The 13,740-nt window shown below is 47.9% G+C and overlaps 4 protein-coding genes across 4 annotated transcripts; 3 read left to right on the forward strand and 1 right to left on the reverse strand.

The window, feature by feature from the left end:
* The first annotated feature begins 1,606 nt into the window (after window positions 1-1,606).
* TERG_03201 (uncharacterized protein) lies at window positions 1,607-4,806 on the forward strand. Its single transcript, XM_047748041.1, has 4 exons — window positions 1,607-2,053; window positions 2,120-2,765; window positions 2,823-3,181; window positions 3,237-4,806. The coding sequence occupies exons 3-4, from the start codon at window positions 2,842-2,844 to the stop codon at window positions 4,091-4,093; spliced, it is 1,197 nt and encodes a 398-aa protein (XP_047604015.1). The 5' UTR covers window positions 1,607-2,053; window positions 2,120-2,765; window positions 2,823-2,841; the 3' UTR covers window positions 4,094-4,806.
* Window positions 4,807-6,726: 1,920 nt separating this feature from the next.
* TERG_03202 (eukaryotic translation initiation factor 3 subunit C) lies at window positions 6,727-9,831 on the forward strand. The gene has a single exon (XM_047748042.1). It carries the CDS (start codon window positions 8,182-8,184, stop codon window positions 9,484-9,486), a length of 1,305 nt encoding a protein of 434 aa, XP_047604016.1. The 5' UTR covers window positions 6,727-8,181; the 3' UTR covers window positions 9,487-9,831.
* A 14-nt stretch (window positions 9,832-9,845) lies between these two features.
* TERG_03203 (uncharacterized protein) lies at window positions 9,846-11,044 on the reverse strand. The gene is made up of 2 exons (XM_003236106.2): window positions 10,500-11,044; window positions 9,846-10,439 (listed from the first exon to the last, which is right to left on the reverse strand). The coding sequence occupies exons 1-2, from the start codon at window positions 10,970-10,972 to the stop codon at window positions 10,130-10,132; spliced, it is 783 nt and encodes a 260-aa protein (XP_003236154.1). The 5' UTR covers window positions 10,973-11,044; the 3' UTR covers window positions 9,846-10,129.
* A 271-nt stretch (window positions 11,045-11,315) lies between these two features.
* TERG_03204 (60S ribosomal protein L7) lies at window positions 11,316-12,950 on the forward strand (the record flags this gene model as incomplete). The annotated part of the gene is made up of 4 exons (XM_047748043.1): window positions 11,316-11,332; window positions 11,941-12,052; window positions 12,268-12,434; window positions 12,491-12,950. 4 exons carry the CDS (start codon window positions 11,316-11,318, stop codon window positions 12,948-12,950), a joined length of 756 nt encoding a protein of 251 aa, XP_047604017.1.
* Window positions 12,951-13,740: the final 790 nt, after the last annotated feature.

Raw genomic sequence — 13,740 nt, forward strand, 5'->3', positions numbered from 1 at the left:
TGTCCTCGTCCACTTCATCGCATCCATCACCTCCCAGAGCGACAGCAGCACTCGACAGACGGACAGCCAGAGACAGCAGCCTGACAGGCCCAGGGCTTCTTCATCCTGCCGCCCGTCCGCTGTGTCCTTTTTCAGGGGCCGCATCCCACCCCCCAGCCGCCACCGCCGCCCGTCTTGCTCCTCCACCGTCGAAACCATCGAGCGGCCACCCAGTAATATCTGCTCCAGGTCTACGAGACTGCTGCATGGCCGGGCAAGTGACCGTGGATACTGCAATTACTTCTGCCTGTGAGCCTGTCGACGTCTCGCCGGCTCGATGATGCGCTGCTAGACATTTCGCCCGCCCGTTTAGCATATTAAAAATACTCCCCCAGTCGCAACACACGCCTCTGCAGCGCCGGCTCCTCCGACTCGCAGACATACCCGCTGCCGAAATACACAAAGTATCAAGGTGCCCTGCTGCTTCTGCTCACTACACACGGACGGGCAGTTCAGGCCGGTGTCCCGTTTGGCAATCGTTTTGCGTCAAGCCACCCCCGTGGTAAACAAGAGGCGAACGAGCACGTACAGCAATCCAAACAGGCAGGTTGATAAAGCGGATACGGAGTATTATTGTTGTTATTATTGCAGCTTCTCGGGCAGCAAGAAAATATGGAACCACAGTGGCAGAACCTACTCCGATATACCGGAGAACAAGCCTGGCCAGTTCACTCCCAACACTGGCCACTCAGCCGTCGACCACGGACAGACACACCAGCCTCCTCGCGGTTTCACGTACGAGACGTATCAACCACCTGGCAGCGTGTCCAAGGTGCCTGCAAGCCTCAGACCGACCTCCATGGTCCCCTCACCCTCTGGCAACGGCAACGGCTCTGGCACGCCCAACGCTCGCGATCTGGATCATGACACCCACATGGAAGACGCGGACCCTTACAACAGAGCCAAGTACTCTGCTCGACCGCCCACGCACCAGCGAAACTCGTCGCAATACCTCGCTAATGAAGAAACCTCCTCCGCTGCCCGCAAATATTCTCCCATGAACATCATCTCGCCCACTTTGCCGTATAACATGAGCCCCAACGCCGCCCAGAATACATATGGCTTCCCTCCCACCGCGAAGTCCAGCTCGCATCCCTCGCCTACCAGTACAAACAACTACTCTGCCTCGCAATCATATCAATCACCACCATGTATGTTCTCAGCACTGTTTCACTCTCAATCACCTCAAGACCGCCGGTTTCACTCTCTGCCTCTCCTCGCTGGCGAACTGTTGATACAGCCCATAGCCATCACCGTGCGAGAGGAGGCCTCAACGCCTCCCATCTCGGCAAAGGTGGACTGGGATTTCAGCAATCCTCCATCACTACACTCTAGGTCTAATGATGACCATTTCCCTTTCACTGTTCATAAACCAGTTCCTCCTGAACACGCAGCAAACCCTTACATTGACAATCATCTTACTAACACATCTCCAGCCGCACCCTCACGACCGCATGCCCCACGCCTACCCCCCATGCAGTCCAACGATATGAGCCCGGAGAGATACTATCCGCAGTCTGCGACCCTTCAGCTCCATTCCGCATTTGGCCAAGACTCAAAATCTCATCGCCCAGTTTCGTATCAGCCTCAGTCAGCTGGCGGGAGTCCGAGTGTCGGCATGGGCAGGGGTCCCGTACCAAAGTTCCAGAGTATCAAATGCATCAGCGAGCTACAACCTAGGATCAACAAGCAGCCAGCTTTCCGACGAGCAAACCCAGAGGGAGGGTTTATCAGTGTATGCTTCCCCGCAGCGCTCACCTTTATCGCTATATCGACGCTAATGCTAATCTCTTTATCTTATCTTTCACACTAGCCTCTACAAGCCCTCACAAACACATCTACCCGCAACGTATCGAATCTGCAACCCGACCTTCAAATACGAATCATCTAGGAACCCTCGACGTGTGCTGACGAAGCCGAGCAAAGGTGTCAAGAACGATGGCTACGATAACGATGATAGCGACTATATTCTCTACGTCAACGATATTCTCGGCAGCGAGGAAGCAAACCACAAGTACGACGCTCTTGACACTTTGCACACGTCGAGCCCACAGCAGCATACTGACTCCTTGTCTACTAGGAACCGCTACCTTATCCTCGACGTCCTCGGCCAAGGAACTTTTGGACAAGTAGTCAAGTGTCAAAATCTAAAGACGCAGGAAGTCATTGCCGTGAAAGTCATCAAGAATAGGACTGCATACTTCAACCAGAGTATGATGGAAGTTTCAGTCTTGGATTTGGTATGTCGATGCGAACGTTACCGGACTAGACTTGCAGCTAACAGTTAGCAGATTAGCAGCAAACTTGACAAGAACGATGACCACCATCTACTTCGACTAAAGGACACCTTCATCCATCGCCAACATCTGTGCTTAGTGTTTGAGTTACTCAGCGTTAATCTTTACGAGTTGATCAAGCAGAATCAGTTCCGTGGATTGAGTACCACACTCGTGAGAGTGTTCGCTCAGCAGCTGCTTAATGGGCTCGCACTCTTGAACAAAGCCAGACTGATACATTGCGATCTAAAGCCGGAGAACATCTTGCTAAAGAAGTACGTTGCCGCTTTCCTTGCCTTTAACAATTGGTGACTAACATATTAAAAAAAGCCTCGAGAGCCCCATAATCAAGATTATCGACTTCGGGTCTGCGTGTGACGAACGACAAACTGTCTATACCTATATCCAATCTAGATTTTACCGCTCACCCGAAGTTCTCTTAGGATTGCCGTAAGTAATTCTTACTCAATGTACTCTTTTATAATTTAATTATTAACGTCTCTGCAGATACTCCTCGGCAATTGATATGTGGTCCCTCGGATGCATTGTTGTTGAGCTCTTCCTCGGCCTTCCACTCTTCCCTGGATCATCGGAGTACAACCAAATAGCTAGAATAACGGAAATGCTAGGCTTGCCTCCAGTATGGATGCTTGAGAACGGGAAGCAGGCTGGTGAATTCTTTGAGAAGACACAAGATGAGTTTGGTCGACAGAGTTTTAGATTGAAGAGCATGGAACAATATTCTCGCGAGCATAACACCAAGGAACAGCCAAGCAAGAAGTACTTCCAGGCTACTACACTGCCAGAAATCATCAGGTCATACGCAATGCCGCGGAAGAACATGAAGCAGGCCGAAATTGACAGAGGTATGTGTATTGCCCCAGCATGTTGTGGTGAATTGTAACTAACTCTGGTCAACAGAAATGAATAACCGCGTGGCATTCATTGATTTTGTTCGCGGCCTCCTATCCATCAATCCTCTTGAAAGATGGTCTCCGCAGCAAGCAAAACTCCACCCCTTCATCACGCAGCAAAAGTTCACCCAACCATTCGTCCCTCCGGTCCACCTTAAATCCTCTGTCATTAACAAATCTGTTGCTCCCGGAGTTCAACAGCAGCAACAAGCAGAAGCAGCATCCAAGCAACGCGCCCAAGCTGCACAAGCACAAGCAGCTCAAGCCCAGGCAAACTCTGCCGCTGCTGCTGCTGCTCAATCTGCTTATGCTCTTCAAATGAACCAATTCAACGCACCACACAATCAACCTCCACCAGTCTACAACAACATGTATAATTCCCAGCAACAGCAGCAACACCCGGCTCCGCCTCCACAGCAACAGCCTCAGCAGCAACAGGGCCCACCACCACCCTATCCTACCCAACAAGGTTATCAAATGCCCATCATGCAGTCTGGCCATATGTCTATGCCACCGCAGCAAACACAATATGGCTCCTCTCAGAACCTATACGCGCAAGCAACTACGCGCGCGGGTCGACAACGGGCTACGACAATGGATCAACAGCAGAGTGGTATTCCACCGTCTATACAACGGGTAGCTAGCCACTTGGACCCCAACTCACCCATTCGACTCCAGCCTAGCCCGGCGTACTACCCGCCTCCAGCAGACGGGTACCCAGATGCTTCCGGTCCAGGTCAAAGACGAACCAGCCGGGCAAGAAACAACGGTTCACACGGCCGAAATAGAGACTTCATCCGCAGTCTCGAAGATGGTGCACTGGGAGATGGCTTCATGAACCAGAACCAGAACCAGTGGCACTGATTGAACGTTTCAATTGAAAATTTTTTCAGCTACCATTTCACGTTTATTTTATTCCAACTGTACCAATTGGGGATACAACTCACCTCAACTGGCCGTACAGCCCCAAACAAACAACCACCCTAAAAAGCCAATAACCCAATCGGGCTCTGCAAAGGGTTAACTATCCCTGGACCTTGAAATCCGGGTTTGGCTCACTTATGTACATTTACCCAACATCCCGCCCCCTGCCTCTCCACTCCACTCATCAAACATTATATACTCTTCGCAAGGCATCTACAATAGACGTGCACATAGCCAATGGCCTTGCGCGCGTCAAACAGAACACACTTATATCACGCGATGGAACGCCCGCACAACTTGGATCTTAGGGTATTGGGATAAACAAGTTGAATTAAATCGAACTTGGTTGACGATGGATGAGGCAATTAGCTTCGGCGAATGAGAGAAAGGACGAAAACAGAATTGTCACTGATGATGAATATAAGGGAATGCTATGCTCTGTGTATGTTGGTTAGGTATTGGTGGATGAAAATGATACCTCTCCTGAAACGAATGAGACAAGAGGGGTAAAAAAGGAGGAGATATGAATGGCCCCTGTTTTCTTCTTTTCTTTCCATTTCGTTACCTTTATATATTCCGTTCTATTATTCCCCTTTTTATCAACATTTATATCTCTTGACCTTCAAGTGGTCGTCTTTTTTTCTCTCTATTTTTTTTATTTTTATTTATTTATTTATTTTATTTTATTTTTTTTTTTTTTTTTTTGGTTTTCTATTCCAGTATAACAACATCCACAAACAAGGATGCAACCGTTTGATGGACCGATTATAGGCTTATACTTTCTATATTCCCACTTTGCTTCGCTTCATCTTCTCTATCAGCTTTACTGTTTGACTTTTTGATTTACGTCATTACTTTGAATTTCGATTTTTTTGTTCCTATATCTCTAACTTGTTAACCATAGCGTTGGAGTTGGTAGTTTATGTTATCTCATAACATATTATATCGACTCGCCTCAGTCTACACTGGAAAGATATGCTGGGTGTGTAGTTAGTTGTAGATATACAGGAAGATGCTCACGTCTAGTAACTAGGATATACAGAGGCCAAGGAAAGGTTGATTCTGACACCTAATTCCAGCTAGAAATGGTAAAATGAGCCAAAAATAAATCGCAGAATCTCCCTTCTGAAAATTATTCCTAGTGTTTAACTTCCTGGATCCAGGCCAGCTTATGTTCGAGGGGAAAAGGCAGTAGACAGAAGTTACGATAATATCTTCCTTGCTAAGGTCGAATTGGCTGAGTTTTAGAAGAATCGCGCTGCTTTATTGGTAGGCCTTTCGGGTCTCCGATCTGGGCTTGTAACCAATAAACGAATTCGATCCTGTTGGCACTTTTGTGAGATTTCGACTATAGTTAGTCCATCGAATCTGACGGTGGTTCCTGTAGGATGGATGCATCATTGTAAGCAACGATTCTAATGTCTTGTTTCGTATATCTAACTCTGTATTCAGCAGTTCTGGCGAGGGATCTCAGTACGTGTTTAGCTCTGTAAGGTACTAGCTATGCCGTGCCGTTACACGTAGAGTATCAGATCTGTAGGTAATAGTTGCAAATATTAGCTTCCTAATTATTGATCTGTAAAGCTCGTGTTCGGATATTGGTAACCTAGGGGATATTATTCTATGCTCTATCTACCGTATACTTATAATCCTTTATTATAAACTCTTCGAGCATTTATAGAATATTTGCTTGAGGGCTGTCTTCGTTATCTGGCGCCCTTCCTCAATAACCTCTATACCCAGGACCTTTTTCTAATATATAGTCTCCAGGTTTTTCATTTTATATATAGTCGTAACCGTTTTCTTCGTCTTAATGATTTCCTTCTCATCTTTCGCGATAATAAGGATATTTTTGACGTAAATGGCTATGATTGTGCCCTTTGCCATTCATGTAAACGGTGGCGTCCGCTTAGATGGGTGTTATTCAGTATGAAGCTCTGTGATAAAAGATTCGATCCCTCTGTATACAGCCGAGCAGTATGGATATATGAATAGCCCCACGCTGTTCTACCCGCTAGCCATACTTTATGGATCTATTAAGTGGGCAATGTAGTCCTCTGCAAACTGCAGATGCGAGGCACGCAATTGCAGAAAAGCATCCGACAGCGTCTGGTTTCTTGTAGCTATCGTGATAGAATATGCCACAACCCAGTATTAGACACCAACGACTGGATCAACTGCCGTCCTGTCATGATAGACGATGTCTGCTATAGATACATCTCTTTAGCCCGCGGGACTTGGGTATATGAATATGACCTCATGACGTAGGCACTCTAAAAAAAAAGCCCCAATGAGCATCTTGAGAGCAACTTCAGGAGTAAGCTTAGCTACTCCCAATCAGTAAAGGAAGTAACAACGATCAAAGGTGCTCAACAGTCATCAACAGCTATCAAATGCTGGATGCTGGACTTGTCGTTGGCGATTTTGTTCTGTCGATGCCTGGGCTGTTAAATGACCCGCGCTAACCTGATCGGGCTAGCCACCCTCGCTTAGATTTTTTTTATCGAGTTTGCCGTTTTTTGAGGAGCGAAAAGAAAGCGAGCGAGCGAACAAAACAACCACCGACCAGACCACAGACATCTCCAGCGTTTCCGTCAGGTTTGTCGAGAGATTAGCACACGGAACAAAAAGCCCGAACGCCTGTCCTGACCAGCACGATGTCTCGTTTCTTCCACGGCGGCAGTGACAGCGAAAGCTCGTCCTCAGACGAGGAGGAGCTCTACAGCGATCGCGATAAGCCGGAAGATGATGAGGAGGAGTCTAGTGAAGAGGAGTCCAGCGAGGAGGAGTCCTCGGAGGAGGAGAGTGATTCCGATGAAGATGGCGGTCTGCAGGGTGCGAGCAAGTTCTACAAGTCGACCAAGGCCGCCGTTGAATCGGACGAAGATGAGGAGCGGGTTACGGTCATGAAGAGTGCGAAGGATAAGAGGCTAGAGGAGTTGGAACATACAATCAAGGTCATTGATAATGCGGAGAGAATCAATGACTGGGCTGTTATTTCTACAGGTATGTCTAGAGAATGGGTTGGCCGTGGACTGCGGGGGGGTATCTCTTGATAAGAGAAAACTGACTTGGTGGTGTAGAGTTTGATAAGCTGAACAGGCAGACTGCAAAGATTGTCCAGTCTGGGCCTATTCCAAAGGTCTATATCAAGGCTATCGCCGATCTGGAGGACTTCATGAACGAGACGCTTGCGAAGCAGAAAGTGTCCACGAAGAAGATGAACGCCAACAACGCCAAGGGCTTCAATACTGTCAAGCAGCGTCTAAAGAAAAACAATAAGGAATATGTCACCGAGATCGAAAAGTACAGAGAGAACAAGGAGGAGTACATGGAGCCAGACCAGGAGGAAGAAGTTGTGGTTGTGGAGCGTGCTCCCCGTGCCGCTACCCGAGTTGAGGATGTTCTTATTGGAGACGACACTGGATTCTCGACCGTTGGCCGTGGTGGAAAGGCTCTCCAGTATACCCCAGAGAGCATTCTCAAGCACCTCCGTGTTGTGGTGGAGTCTAGAGGCAAGAAAAACACCGACCGTATGGAGCAAATCCGAACTATGGAAAAACTCCTTGAGGTTGCCACTACACCATACCACACTATCCGAATCCTCCTAACCCTCATCTCTACTCGTTTCGACCTCAGCACCACTTCGGTAAACAACTTCTTGAGTACTGATCAATGGAAACTCGCCGAGCGAGAGATTACCACCCTGCTCCAGACCCTGGAGGAGAATCCTTCGTATGTTGTCACCGAAGGTGCTGAAGAGTGGGAAGACGATGAGAAGATGCCACAGCTGGCCCCTGGTGAAGTACTTAAGGTGCCTGGAAGCATTGTCTCTCTGGTTGAACGATTAGATGACGAGCTCACCCGTTCGCTGCAACACATTGACCCTCACACAGCCGAGTACATTGAGAGACTCAGTGACGAGCAGCTACTATACAACAACATTGTTCGTGCCTTGATCTACGTTGAGAACCTCAATGAGATCGAGAAGTCCGAGCCCAGACAAGATAGCGTAAACAGAGTTTCTGATGCGAAGACTAGAGCACGTCTACTTCAAGCCTGCACAGGTCGTCAACATAATGGAAGAAAACTCCTGGAAGGTTGTTCCTGAGAAGCTTGACTCATCGATCACCCCTCGAGCAAAGAGCACATATGTCACCGCCTTGGTACAGACCCTGTGTAACTATCTGTTCGAGTACAGTGACGGCATCATCAGAGCTCGTGCTATGCTCTGCCAGATCTACTTCCTCGCCCTTCATGACAAATACCACCGCGCCAGAGACCTCATGTTGATGTCCCATCTCACAGAGAACATCTCCAACTTTGACGTTAGCACACAGATCCTCTTCAACCGGACGCTTGTGCAGATTGGTCTCTGCGCTTTCCGTGCCGGACTTGTCTATGAAGCCCAAAACACCCTCTCTGAGGTTTGCGGAAGTGGACGACAAAAGGAGCTTCTGGCTCAGGGGATCATCATGCAGAGATACTCCTCTGTCTCCCCCGAGCAGGAGAAACTTGAGCGTCAACGCCAGCTCCCCTTCCACATGCACATCAACCTCGAGCTCCTCGAGTGCATCTACCTCACCTCTAGTATGTTCCTTGAGGTTCCTCTGATGGCCCAGAGCTCTTCCTCCCCCGAACTTAAGCGCCGAATCATCTCCAAGACTTTCCGAAGAATGCTCGACTACAACGAGAGACAAGTCTTCACCGGCCCACCAGAGAACACGCGTGATGGTGTTATCATGAGCGCCAAGTTCCTTGCAGCTGGCGACTGGAAGAAGGCCTCGGCCACCCTCAACTCCATCAAGATCTGGGACTTGATGGCCCAGCCCGACAAGATCAAAATCATGCTTGCCGAGCAAATCCAAGAGGAAGGCCTACGCACCTATCTGTTCACCTACGCTCCATTCTACGATACCCTCTCCATCAGCACCCTCGCCGCCATGTTTGAGCTCTCCGAGAAAAGAATTTCTGCTATTGTCAGCCGCATGATTTCTCACGAAGAACTCAGCGCTGCCCTCGACCAAGTTAACGACGCCATTGTCTTCCGCAAGGGCGTTGAGCTTTCTAGACTCCAGAGTCAAATCGTTACTCTTGCAGACAAGTCCATGTCTCTACTAGAAGCTAACGAGAAGACCCTTGAACAACGAACACAAGGTATGACCAATGCGTTCCAACGTGACCAGGGTCATGGCGGACGAGGTGGTGGACGAGGTGGCAGAGGCGGACAGCGAGGTGGTGGTGGCCGTGGCGGTGGTATTGGAGGACAAGGTAGAAGGCCCGGTAACCAGCAGTTCGGCGGTGGTGCCCTTGGTGGAGCAATCAGAGCATGAACGAGTTATCCCTTCTAACCCCCTTCTTCTATCATCAAACCCCTTTTTTTGACACCCGAGAAGTTAATGAAATGATGTGTTTTATGATTTTCTGTATCAGCATCATTTCCTCCTTTCGTTTTCTTAATGGTTCTTGTCTGCTTTTTACTTCTTTTCCTATTTATGTGTACCGGCTCTGTCTTCAGTGAATGCTTGGGGTTGAGTCTGCATCTACGCCATTTGGCAGGGTTCAAAAATGTCCATGCATATTATAAACGATCAATGGCAGGTTAAATAAATCAAAACTTCAGTGGTTCACTCTTCAATGTTCGACTATCGAATGTTGATTATAAACATAAGTACTCTCGTCCTCGAGGCCCAACCGACTATCATCGGGCCATCCATAACTTTGAATGGACACCGAATAGACCGGATAAATATTTAGGCTTCAGGATTGAACATTTCTATACCATGGTGCTGGTAGAGGGCTTGCTTCCAATCGCAGGTTGGCAGCAGGTAACGTCCGTCTTCCTGGTATTTAGCTGTGGGTGCGATTCACCAACGGTATTCAACACGGGCGACATATGCTCGTGTGTGAGTAAGAAGATCAGCCAACTCTTAAGTTGGAAAATGCTTCCAGTTTCAAGTTAAATATACGGCCATCTCACCCGCTATCTTGTAGATATTGGGGAGACCAGTATTCCGCTTCTGCAGCCTGTGAATCAACCCAGACAAGACCGTCCGCAAGAAGGTCACCGATAACCGTCTTTGATCTCGCTTTTTCCCACTGTAGATTTAACTGTAGCATAGACACTGTTACAAAACCTAGGAGCTGGATGACTTCCAGAACGGTAGCTTGGTCCGTATTAAGCTCCTTAGGAACAGACCGGATGAATTTCTTGCTCCCAACTTTGACGACTTTAAAGCCGGATCCAAGTGGTACCAGAGACTCGACAGCACGGAGTATATCATCCCTAATACGATGTCAGTAATTATATCAGACATAAGTCACATACTCAAGAGAGCGGGCTTACTCGGAAACCTCTAATCCCCCTCCAATAGCCTTACCAGCTCCTACCACCTTCCGGCAAGCCTCAACACTGATCAGGCCGCCATTCTCTGCGCGCGTCTCTCTGCAAAGCTCAACTACTCTGACAGCAACTTCGAAGTAAAAGTCGTTGACATCTCCGCCGAGTATTTGCGTCCAGAAACTACCACCTTCGCCGAGTCCCCTTTTCCCTTTGCCCTTGATGTTGCTGGCTGCTAGTGGGTCGACTCCTATGGCGTGGCACATGCGGGCAAACTCTGCTCTGAAGGTCGGATTTGACTTGATAGTCTCTCCATGTTCGAGGGCGAAGGTATGTAGGAGGGACTGGAAAACTGATAGCTGTGTCTGGAGTGAGCTCGCATGTGTTGACTTCAGGTTGGCGCCATGTGTTGCAAAGGACTGCGAAGCCTGGTTCTTATTCACAAACGCTCCTAGTCCAACACCGCGACGGGACGACATAGCGAGCCCTTATTGTCTCGTAACTTGCCTGTGACCTCCTGTTGTCGGGTTTCTCTTCGTCGCTATGTTGCTGTCTTCTTCTCTTCCTCTCTCGCTGTCCTCAAAAGGTCTTTTCCACGTCTTATCGATAAAACCGCTGACTCATCAACATTAGCCCTAAAAGTCCAAAAGCCAACATCCACGTGATATAATCTGACTAACCAGGACTAGCGTCTTTTTCTTTCCACAAAACACAAAAACTTCTTCAAAACTTTCGTTTCTGCTTCTTTTTTTGATCTCGCGACTTCAACGACATTTTTTCGACCAGCAAATCCAGCACAAGTCGACACCAGACTCCTTCGACATGGCTCCCACCTCTACGTATGCTTCCCTTCTTTTTCCTGTTCACTAATCTCAGTCCCGTGTGTGGTAGTGTTGGGTTATAGTCCGTCCTTCTCGCTGGAGTCGCTTGCACCGTATCACTTAGATGTGATTGATGTTAGCACCAGCTCGAACCATCCCGGCGCTCCCTCAGAAACCCTTCCGAGTGGTCTACAGATAGCAAGGAATGAAGGTCTATAGGGAGACGTTAATGGGGCATTGAGGCTGAAGGTGTCACAACTTTCTCCTTGAAATTTATTGTCGGGTCTACTCGCATTGGGTACCAGTCCTCGCATGAGGCATTGGTTGTCCATATGATTGCGAAAATAGACAGGCACAGTTATCCCGCGCAGTAATTGCATGGGGCTTTGTCAATTGAGGATACTTAGCGATAGTTCGAGTAATAGGGAAAGCTATATCCATATATGCCTGGATATGCTAGTACCTACTGTCAGAACAATCCAAAGTCTTCATTGATTAAAAACATTTCGTCGAGTCTTGATCAAACGCCTTCAGTTGAGAATGTGGCACTATAAGCTGCAGTTCTTACACTCGGCGAGATTATTTCACTATACGTGGATCGGACTATACTGACATAGGGCATTTAGCACTGTCCCAACCCAGGACCAGGTCCTTGTTCCTGAGACCCTCTTGAAGAAGCGCAAGAGCCAGGAGAAGGCCAGAGCCAACCGCACCGCTGAGCTTGAGAAGCGCCGCAAGGTTAGTTTGACACCCTTATTCTGCATCTCCCGCGCCCTTGTTATATTTCTTGCTTTGTCTTGTGATGATATTACCAACGATGCGACTAGACCTTCAAGTCGATGCTGTCGCTTTCACTTTAACCATCTTTCGGGTCTGAAAGTTGCAACCCAAAACAATATATATTGTATCATATCTGATGGGTAACGTTTATACTGACTGAACGTTATCTATAGGCCAACAAGAGCAAGCGTGCTGTCATCTTCAAGCGTGCCGAGTCTTATGTCAAGGAGTACCGTGATGCTGAGCGTGAGAAGATCCGCTTGGCTCGTTTGAGCAAGCAGGAGGGTTCCCTCTATGTCCCTGCTCAGCCCAAGCTCGTCTTCGTTGTCCGTATCAAGGGGTTAGTACCGATTTATCTTCTCAGCTACATAACATCGCATTCTAACAATTGTATAGTATCAACAAGATTGCTCCTAAGCCTCGCAAGATTCTGCAGCTTCTCCGTCTTCTCCAGATCAACAACGGAGTCTTCGTCAAGCTCACCAAGGCTACCGCTGAGATGTTGACCATTGTTGACCCATACATTGCCTATGGTTACCCCAACCTTAAGAGCGTTCGTGAACTCATCTACAAGCGTGGCTACGGAAAGATCAACAAGCAGCGTATTGCCCTTACCGACAACCAGCTTATTGAGGAGAACCTTGGCAAGTACGGCATTGTCTGCATGGAAGACTTGATCCATGAGATCTACACTGTCGGCCCCAACTTCAAGCAGGCTAGCAACTTCTTGTGGCCATTCAAGCTCTCCAACCCTACTGGTGGTTTCCGCACTCGCAAGTTCAAGCACTTCATCGAGGGTGGTGACACTGGTAACCGTGAGGAGAACATCAACGCCCTTATCAAACAGATGAACTAAGCTAGTCAAAACAAAAAAATGGTGTCGGGCTTTGGGCGTTAACGGGTGGTTTGGTCATGAGGTTTTAATGTATTAACGAATGTCAAATATCTGTCTTTTGTGGTAGACTCTAAACCTATTATGTCAAACCCCCGATTACTCCAACTTCTTTTAAGTGTGCTCTAGAGAACGTAGATGACTGTCTTCATTTTCATTTCGCTCGGCACCTTCTACTCCCCATGTATAGACAAGCTTTTGCTCCCTGTTAAAATAATGACCTCGAGTCGTGGGTATTATTATTCGCTTAAATGGCTGACAAAGTAACCTCAAAATAAAGTTTATCACATGACTAAAAGTTTCTATTTGCGCGCGTCAAACTGACGCGAAACGCGGTTTTTTAAAGTTTGTTAATTGGTTTGGATCTCACAACGCGAGATTTGTGAGAGGCTCGTCTTTTCTCCCAGGGACAACGAGGTATCATGACCAGAGTGTTCGCATAGTCGACACTCTTTTTTTAACGACACTGCGTTTTTATGATTTGTTTTCTGCTTTAGCCCTTCAATTGCATCATGTCTTCTCGTGCCAAAACGTTAGCAGAGCTAAAGGCTCTCCGTGCCTCTGGAAAGAAGCGACTTTCAACTTACGAAGTCCAAGAAGACGAAGATATTTACGAACAAGTTGACGAGGAAGGCTATAAGAAGGTTGTCCGAAAACGACTTGATCGCGATGACTTTGTAGTTGATGATAATGGTGAGGGCTATGCAGACGACGGCCGGGAAGAGTGGGATGATACCCGACTTGCAGCTAGCGA

Source organism: Trichophyton rubrum, assembly GCF_000151425.1.
Source record: "Trichophyton rubrum CBS 118892 genomic scaffold supercont2.3, whole genome shotgun sequence".
Taxonomy (NCBI): domain Eukaryota; kingdom Fungi; phylum Ascomycota; class Eurotiomycetes; order Onygenales; family Arthrodermataceae; genus Trichophyton; species Trichophyton rubrum.